The sequence below is a fragment of the Mustela nigripes genome, chromosome 3 (genome assembly GCF_022355385.1).
Source record: "Mustela nigripes isolate SB6536 chromosome 3, MUSNIG.SB6536, whole genome shotgun sequence".
Lineage (NCBI taxonomy): Eukaryota > Metazoa > Chordata > Mammalia > Carnivora > Mustelidae > Mustela > Mustela nigripes.
Genome location: NC_081559.1, coordinates 114,822,149 through 114,831,218, shown reverse-complemented (window position 1 = coordinate 114,831,218; position 9,070 = coordinate 114,822,149). Strand labels below are relative to the sequence as shown.

Below are 9,070 nucleotides of genomic sequence, written 5' to 3'. Positions count from 1 at the left end.
ATGCTCTCTTTCTCTCTCAAATAAATAAATAAAATCTTTTAAAAAAAAAAAGTTTGCCTCAGATCATCAAAATCTAGTTATTTGATACTTGAGCTTCAATATAAATAATTTTAAATTTTAAATCTTAAGTCATAGAAATTTGTTCTAATTAGACATTTTCTATTAAATCATAGGGCAGCTAGTCGTTCTGAAACAGTCACATCTTTTAGAAGGAGAGAAAGTAAAGTGCCAGCTGATCTCTTAAAGTAAGTATCCTTCTGACTGTACAAACCAGTTGATGGTGTAACAGAGACTACAGAGGTCTTGTCTCCACCCCCCAGGCGGGCCTTTCTGAAGATGAGCACAGGCCCTGAGGCCTTCCTGGCACTTCGCTCCCACTTTGCCAGTTCTCATGCTCTTATGTGTATTAGCCACTGGATTCTGGGCATTGGAGACAGACATCTGAACAATTTCATGATAAGCATGGAGACAGGTGGAATGATCGGAATCGACTTTGGACATGCATTTGGATCAGCTACTCAGGTATGCTAATCTTGCCTTTGCTGTTCTTGGCTGATTTAGAACCATAGTCATAGGACCTTCTGGATGGTTTTTTTTTTTTTTTTAAAGATTTTATTTATTTATTTGACAGAGAGAAATTACAAGTACACTGAGAGGCAGGCAGAGAGAGAGAGAAGGAAGCAGGCTCCCCGCTGAGCAGAGAGCCCGATGCGGGACTCGATCCCAGGACCCTGAGATCATGACCTGAGCCAAAGGCAGCGGCTTAACCCACTGAGCCACGCAGGCGCCCCTTCTGGATGGTTTTTAAGGAAGAAATGACATATCAATTAGCTTGGTTTGTCATGGTCATAAAATTTGACATTCTTGCAGAATAAGGGATAATCTCAACTTTGTTTTGACCTTGTTCAAACAGGTTACAGAAGGTTAGGTGATGAATTATATAATCAAAGCCAAGAATAACATGTGTTCCTATAAAAAGGGAAGACTGTAAGAAGGTTTTATGAAGCCCCTTAATGTAAATGTCTTCCACAAGATGTGATACAATACAGATCTTTCGTCTGACATTAAATAGTGAATGTTTTCAGTTGTACTTACAAATGTCTGCAGGCTGTATGGTCCTATACAGATAGGTTTGTGCATTGCAAAGATGATTGTGTTGATTACTCTTGGGCACTGTGGATTCACATCTGTGTAGCTAATTCCAAGAAAAGAAGAGTTCATATTTTCACTAACTGTGAATACTAACTAACTTTGGAAGGATGTTTTCTGTCTTTTCTTTTGTGATTTCTAGTTCATACGTTCCCCTTCTTGTACATATTTTTTTCTCTCTAGTTTCTGCCAGTCCCTGAATTGATGCCTTTTCGTCTGACACGCCAATTTATCAATCTGATGTTACCAATGAAAGAAGGAGGTGTTATGTCCAGTGTCATGGTGCATGCACTGAGAGCCTTCCGCTCACACTCTGACCTGCTTATTAACACCATGGACGTGTTCGTAAAGGAACCTTCCTTCGACTGGAAAGTAGGCTTGTTTATATGCACTTTTCATTTTTATTACATTTGCCAGGGATTGATCTGGCATCTCTTATTATATGAAGGAAATACATCAAATTGTATTTATTAAAATATTTAATTCTTTCATGTAGTATTTCTTAAAATTAACATTTGGGGCCAGTTGACCTGAAAACTGTAAGAAACATGTAAGGAACATAATCTTCATTTGGAGAAAACTGTTGTTTCAAATGAATATATTTCTAACAAAGAGTTAATATAGACCTATCGGTGATAGGTCTGATTTCTGAGAAAACTTTTAGCTTAAAATCTGTTCCATGTGAGGGTCCTTGATTTGACACATAGTGCTTTATTAAATGTTGAGGTTCTTCATAATACATCCCCAAAAGAATGAAGGTTAGTGATGGCATCCTTGACACTGTGTGATACCTAACTGCCGTCCCTCACTGTCATTGACACTGTTATGTGCAGTACTATTAGAATGTGTATAAAAAGCTATATATAAAGCTCTCTCCAGTTAAAGATATTTATTTTTTTTTAAGATTTTATTTATTTATTGGACAGAGAGAGAGATCACAAGCAGGCATAGAGGCAGGCAGAGAGAGGAGGAAGCAGGCTCCCCGCTGAGCAGAGAGCCGGATGTGGGGCTCGATCCCAGGACCCTGGGATCATGACCTGAGCTGAAGGCAGAGGCTTAACCCACTGAGCCACCCAGGCGCCGCAAGATATTTATTTTAAAATCATTGCTTGTTCAGTCTGTTTGGATGTGTTCATATAAACTGTTATAATAAGCAGAGAACATCATGTTCTTTTCTTTTAGAACTTTGAACAGAAAATGCTAAAAAAAGGAGGATCGTGGATTCAAGAAATAAATGTAACTGAAAAAAATTGGTATCCCCGGCAAAAAATACATTATGCTAAGAGAAAGTTAGCAGGTGCCAACCCAGCAGTTATTACCTGGTAAGATGGTTATTTTTTTTTTTAAAGATTTTATTTATTTATCAGAGAGAGAGAGGGGAAAGATCGAGCACAGGCAGACAGAATGGCAGGCAGAGGCAGAGGGAGAAGCAGGCTCCCCGCCGAGCAAGGAGCCTGATGTGGGACTCGATCCCAGGACGCTGGGATCATGACCTGAGCCGAAGGCAGCTGCTTAACCAACTGAGCCACCCAGGCGTCCCAAGATGGTTATTTTTGAAGAAAAAAAAAAGACACCAACATGCTACTATTTACTGAAGAATTACCAATGTATAAAGCCCTGAATACTTTCCATTTAGCCTGTGATGTTAGCATTATTAGCCTCATTTTTCAAATGAAAAAAAGCATGGCTTCTCTAAGGCTGGGCAGTGTCCATCTCTCGGAATGCTGTGTATTTGGCCTCTGCCTTTTTGGCACAGTCTTCAGGTCAGTACCTGGAATAACCTGTACCAATGTCAGAAACAGCAGGAGCTTTTTTTTTTTTTTTAAATGTTATTTATTTTTTTAGATTTTTCTTATTTATTTATTTATTTATTTATTTGAGAAAGAGAGAGAGAGAGAGTGAGCATGAGCCAGGGCAGGGGTGGGAGGCAAGAGGCAAAGGAAGAGGGAAAAGCAAACTCCCCACTGAGCAGGGAGCCTGATGAGGGACTCAATCCCTGAGCCAAAGGCAGAAGCTTAACCAACTGAGCCACTTAGGCACCCCCAGCAGGAGCATTTTTTAGACAATTACAATAATATTTTTGTATATTAGAGGAGATTTAGGTTCTAAATTTGCTTCTGTCCTTTTTAAGACAAAATGTGCTCTTGGTGGGCATAGAACACAGGTGTGGAGAACATGGGCTAACCCCACACTGGGTTAGCCTTTAAGTTAGCTTCAGAAATGTTTCTTGTTGAGGTCTAAAGCAAATTTATAGAAATGTTTCACAAGAGGGGGAAAAAGTTGGACTTTACAATAGTAAATGGCAATCTATGGTCAGTTAGGGTATGAATTTTTTTTTTTTTTTTTTTTTTTAATTAGTTAGGGTATGAATTTTTTTTCAATAAATGGTTCCGGCAAAGGAATGAAAGTGGATCCTTATTTCACACCATACATAAAAATTAATGCAGAATGAATCAAAGACCTAAATGTAAGAGCTAAAACTATAAAATACTCAAAGAAGCACAGAAGTAGATCTTCATGACCTGTATTTGGCATCTGTCATTTTTAGGTATAACACCAAAAAGCACAAGCAAGAAAAGAAAAAATAGGTAAATTCATCAAAACTTAAAAGCTTTGTGTTTGGGGTGCCTGGGTGGCTCAGTTGTTAAGCGTCCGCCTTCGGCTCAGGTCATGATATCAGGGTCCTGGGATCAAGCCCTGCAATGGGCTCCCTGCTCAGCAGGAAGCCTGCTTCTCCCTCTCCCACTCCCTGTGCTTGTGTTTCCTATCTCACCATGTCTCTCTCTGTCAAATAAGTAAATAAAATCTTGGGTGCCTGGGTGGCTCAGTGGGTTAAGCCGCTGCCTTCGGCTCAGGTCATGATCTCAGGGTCCTGGGATTGAGTCCCGCATCGGGCTCTCTGCTTAGCGGGAAGCCTGCTTCCCTCTTTCTCTCTCTGCCTGCCTCTCCATCTACTTGTGATTTCTCTCTATCAAATAAATAAATAAAAATAAATAAGTAAATAAAATCTAAAAAAAAAAAGTTCTGTGCCTCACAGGATACCATTAAGAAAGTAAAAAGGTAGCTCCACAAAATGGGAGAAAATATTTGAAAGTCATAGCTGATAAGGGACTTGTATTGAGAATACATTTTTTTTAAATCTCTTAAAACTCAATAAAAAGACAACCCAATTTAAAAATGACCAAAGGATTTGAAAAGACATTTCTCTAAAGAAGGTGTATAAATGACCAAGTAGCATATGGAAAGATGCTTAAAATTATTAATATCAGAGAAATACAAAGAGAGGTACCACTTCACACCCACTAGAATGGCTATAATTAAAAAATGGAATATTGGGCTCCCTGGGTGGCACATTCGGTTGAACATTTGATTCTTATATTCTCTCTCTCTCTTTTTTAAATTATTTATTTATTTGACAGAGCGAGATCACAAGTAAGAGGGGGGACGGGGGGGTGGGAAAGCAGGCTCCCTGCTGAGTAGAGAGCTGGACGCAGACTTGATGTTGACTCTTCTGTTCTATAAGTGATGAGAGGGAATATTTGAATAGGATAGCTAGGAATGCAGGCAACAAGGGAAGAATAATGAATGGTTCATGTTTTTGTATTTGTTTAATCTTTTTTACAGTGATGAGCTGTTCCTGGGCCATGAGAAGGCACTTGCCTTTGGAGATTATGTGGCTGTAGCACGAGGAAGCAAAGATCACAACATTCGTGCCCAACACCCAGAGAGTGGGCTGTCAGAAGAGGCTCAAGTCAAGTGCTTGATTGACCAGGCCACAGACCCCAACATCCTTGGTAGAACTTGGCAAGGATGGGAGCCCTGGATGTGAAGAACTGCGGGAGTCAGCAGATAAAAAGCATGAGAGTATTTGAAGAATCTCCTAAACTTGGGACACCTGGGTGGCTCAAATGGTTAAGCATCTGCCTTTAGCTCAGGTCGTGATCCCAGGTCCTAGGATCGAGCCCCACATTGGGGTCCCAGCTCAAGAGGGAGCCTGCTTCCCCCTCTGCTTCTTCCTCTCTCCACTGCTCATGCTCTCTCTCTCACTCTCTCTCAAATGAATAAATAAAATCTTAAAAAAAAAAAAAATCTCCTAAACTTTCATCTACAGCAATTAATGTGCTGATTTTCCTGAAGCACTGAACAGAAGAAATCTATTTTAGTGTTGTGGTCTTGTAGCTGGAGTTTAATCTAGATCATGATGAATAAGTGAATATTGGTATGAATGAAAGATTAGATTATAAACAAAGATTTGGTTAGGATTATAATGGGCTTAAAGTGGGGAAAAAATATATATCTAGGCCCAGACAAGAATTAAACCAAGAATATGGCATATTACAAGTACTATGACTTAGATAAACCAACTACTTAATAAATGGTGTATGGGGGCACCTGGGTGGCTCAGTGGGTTAAGCCGCTGCCTTTGGCTCAGATCATGATCTCAGGGTCCTGGGATCGAGTCCCGCATTGGGCTCTCTGCTGAGCGGGGAGCCTGCTTCCTCCTCTCTCTCTCTGCCTGCCTCTCTGCCTACTTGTGATCTCTCTCTGTCTGTCAAATAAATAAATAAAAATCTTTTAAAAAAAATGGTGTATGAACATTCCATGCAGTATTCTCATTAGTAACTTGACATATTGGAAATAATACCCAGAAGACCTTATCACTAAGATTTTATGAGAGTAAAGCCAATAGCATAAGTGATAAAATGTTACCTTGTATTAGTACAGGAATAATAATGAATGGCTCATAATATTTAGAAATGATTGCTTTTGAGATTTTAAGATATTTGTCTATGCTATCTTTTTTTTTTTTTTTTTTTTTTTTTTTTTTTTTTTTTTTTTTTTTTTTTCTCTTCTTTTTTAGAAGATAGATTTAGATAAATTTGTTCTCTAGGGCACCTGGGTGGCTCAGTGGGTTAAGCCGCTGCCTTCGGCTCAGGTCATGATCTCAGAGTCCTGGGATCGAGTCCCGCATCGGGCTCTCTGCTCAGCAGGGAGCCCGCTTCCCTCTCTCTCTCTCTGCCTGCCTCTCCATCTACTTGTGATTTCTCTCTGTCAAATAAATAAATAAAATCTTTAAAAAAAAAAAAATTTGTTCTCTAGAAGAGAAAGTATTTAGGAGAGATAAAAGAGCTTGGTCTTAGCACTCATTTTTGCTCTCATATCCACAATAGGAAAATAGATAAAAGTGCATAGCATCCCAGACTCAGAATTTCTAACTTCAAGAATTGCAAGTATGATGATAGGGATAGCACACAGCATTTCAAGTCTAGGAAAAAACAAACAAAACCTTTGGAAATGAATTTCTTACTTGGAGAGAAAATATGCATTCTAAAACAACAAGATCAAATTATGAAATACAAAAATGGCTTCCTTTCCTTCATAGAATCTCTACCCCTCATCTAATCCTGCACACACCTGAACTGATTTCAGGCTGGCTCTCAGCTTTTTGTTATTGTTTCTTTAAACATTTATAGTTGGAGACTCTTGTATGCTTTTGAAAAATAATAATCTTAGGAATATGAAACATTTAGATTTTTTCCTAGAGTATAGCTCTTACACAGTTTAAGGAACAAAATGTTTACCTTATAAAATATTTCATTATACTACTTGACAAAGTCATTCTGATAAATACAGGTTGAATCCATTATGATTAAAAATAAAACATTATATTCTCAACAAATGGTATTATATTAAACCAAATAAATTACATCTCAAAAATAAGCAATCGTGTATATGAAAATCCAGTATACACATAATCTAGTAAATATTCTTTGCTAAACATAACCAAAAAAAACTACCTTGATGTTGATTATAGTATTTCTTTTAAACAGCTAACTATTTTTGCTTGTGTCTTGATAATGTGGGATGTATTCCCATATGTTATGGGAAACCCTGTTTTTTAAGGACTATTTTTTATGTCAGTAAGTTCATTGTTACAAGATGACTGTGTATAGGAGTCCATTTTCAAAGCTGTCTGCTTGAAATTGTATCCAAACCTATGAGACTACAGTAAAAACTTACTGTATACAGTTTTCAGAGACATTTGCACAGCTCAGGATGGTAAATGACCTCATTACACATGAAGGACTACATGTCCAAGACTTATCTTGTCTCCAAACTTCAACCCTGTGATTCTTGGCTGAATAAAGAAAACTCGTTTGGAAAACAGGAAATAAAAGAAGACACCTGTACTGATTATAAAGAAATATGAATAGTATCAGAAAGATTCTTGGGATTTTCTATTTGTAGGATCAGGTTACTGATAATAGTTTAACCTCCCTAATTTGAGTGCTTTTATTTCTTTTTTCTTGTCTAATTGCTCTGGCTAGAAGATACAGTACAGTGTTGAGTAATGATGGTAAAAGTGAGCATCCTTCTTTTGTTTATACCTCATCTTTAGGGAGATATTTTCATTTTTCACCATTGTGTGTCATGTTAGCTGTGGGACATTTACACAAATGTCCTTTTATATGTTGATAAAGTTCCCTTCTGTTTTTATGAGATTTTTATCATTATAAGTTCCCTTCTGTTTTTATGAGATTTTTATCATTATAAGTGTTGTAAAATGCTTATTTTGCATTAAATGAGATGAACTTCTGGTTTTTCTTCATTTATGAATGTGAATTATAATGATTGATATTTAGATGTTGAACCATCCAGCATTGCTGGGATAAATCCTGCTTGGCCATGGTGAATAATCCTTTTATTATGCTGTTGGATTCTGTTTGCCAGTGTTTTGTTGAGAATTTAATTTTTATTTTTTAAATTTCATTTCAGTGTTCCAGAATTCATTGTTTGTGCACCACACCCAGTGCTCCATGCAATACATGCCCTCCATAATACCCACTGCCAGGCTCACCCAACCTCCCACACTCCACCCCTCCAAAACCCTCAGATCGTTTTTCAGAGTCCACAGTCTCTCATAGTTGATCTCCCCATCCAATTTGCCTCAAATCCCTCTCCATCTCCTCATGTCCTCTATGTTATTCCTTATGCTCCACAAATAAGAAAAAACATGATAATTGACTCTCTGCTTGACTTATTTCATTCAGCATAATCTCTTCCAGTCCCATCCATGTTGATACAAAAGTTGGGTATTCATCCTTTCTGATGGAGGCATAATACTCCATAGTATATATGGACCACATCTTCCTTATCCATTCGTCCATTGAAGGGCATCTTGGTTCTTTCCACAGTTTGGTGACTGTGGCCATTGCTGCTATGAGCACTGATAATTTTTGAATCAGAGTTTATGAAGGATATTGATCTCTAGTTTTCTTGTGGAACCTCTAGATTTGGTATCAGGATAATTTTTCAAATGAGTTAGAAAGTTTTCATTTCTCTGTTAAATTTTAGAAAAGCTTGAGAAGGATTGGTGTTAACTCTTTTTTTTTTTTAAGATTTTATTTTATTTATTTGTCAGAGAGAGAAGCAAGAGCAAGCACAGGCAGACAAAGTGGCAGGCAGAGGCAGAGGGAGAAGCAGGCTCCCTGCCAAGCAAGGAGCCCGATGTGGGACTCGATCCCAGGACGCTGGGATCATGACCTGAGCCGAGGGTAGCCGCTTAACCAACTGAGCCACCCAGGCGTCCCTAACTCTTTTTTTTTTTTAAGACTTTAACATTTAGGGCGCCTGGGTGGCTCAGTGGGTTAAGCCTCTGCCTCTGTCATGATCTCAGGATCCTGGGATTGAGTCCCCCCACATCAGGCTCTCTGCTCGGCAGGGAACCTGCTTCCTCCTCTCTCTCTGCCTGCCTACTTGTGATCTCTGTCAAATAAATAAATAATATCTTTAAAAAAATAAAAGACTTTAACATTCATTTTAGAGAGAGTGTGTGTGTACAGGTGGCAGGAGGGGCAGTGGAGAGAGAATCCCAAGCAGACTGGTGCTAAGCATGGAGCCCAGTGCAGTGCTCGATCTC

General features: G+C 38.5%; 1 protein-coding gene across 1 annotated transcript in view; it reads left to right on the top strand.

Moving 5' to 3' along the window:
• Positions 1 to 5,747, top strand: part of PRKDC (protein kinase, DNA-activated, catalytic subunit) — a 242,091-nt gene extending 236,344 nt beyond the window's left edge. Inside the window, exons 82-86 of the mRNA XM_059394562.1 lie at positions 174 to 245; positions 321 to 522; positions 1,333 to 1,521; positions 2,332 to 2,471; positions 4,774 to 5,747. Of these exons, the coding sequence (XP_059250545.1) occupies positions 174 to 245; positions 321 to 522; positions 1,333 to 1,521; positions 2,332 to 2,471; positions 4,774 to 4,978 (808 nt within the window). The 3' untranslated portion in view covers positions 4,979 to 5,747. The remainder of the gene's footprint in view (positions 1 to 173; positions 246 to 320; positions 523 to 1,332; positions 1,522 to 2,331; positions 2,472 to 4,773) is intronic.
• Positions 5,748 to 9,070: the final 3,323 nt, after the last annotated feature.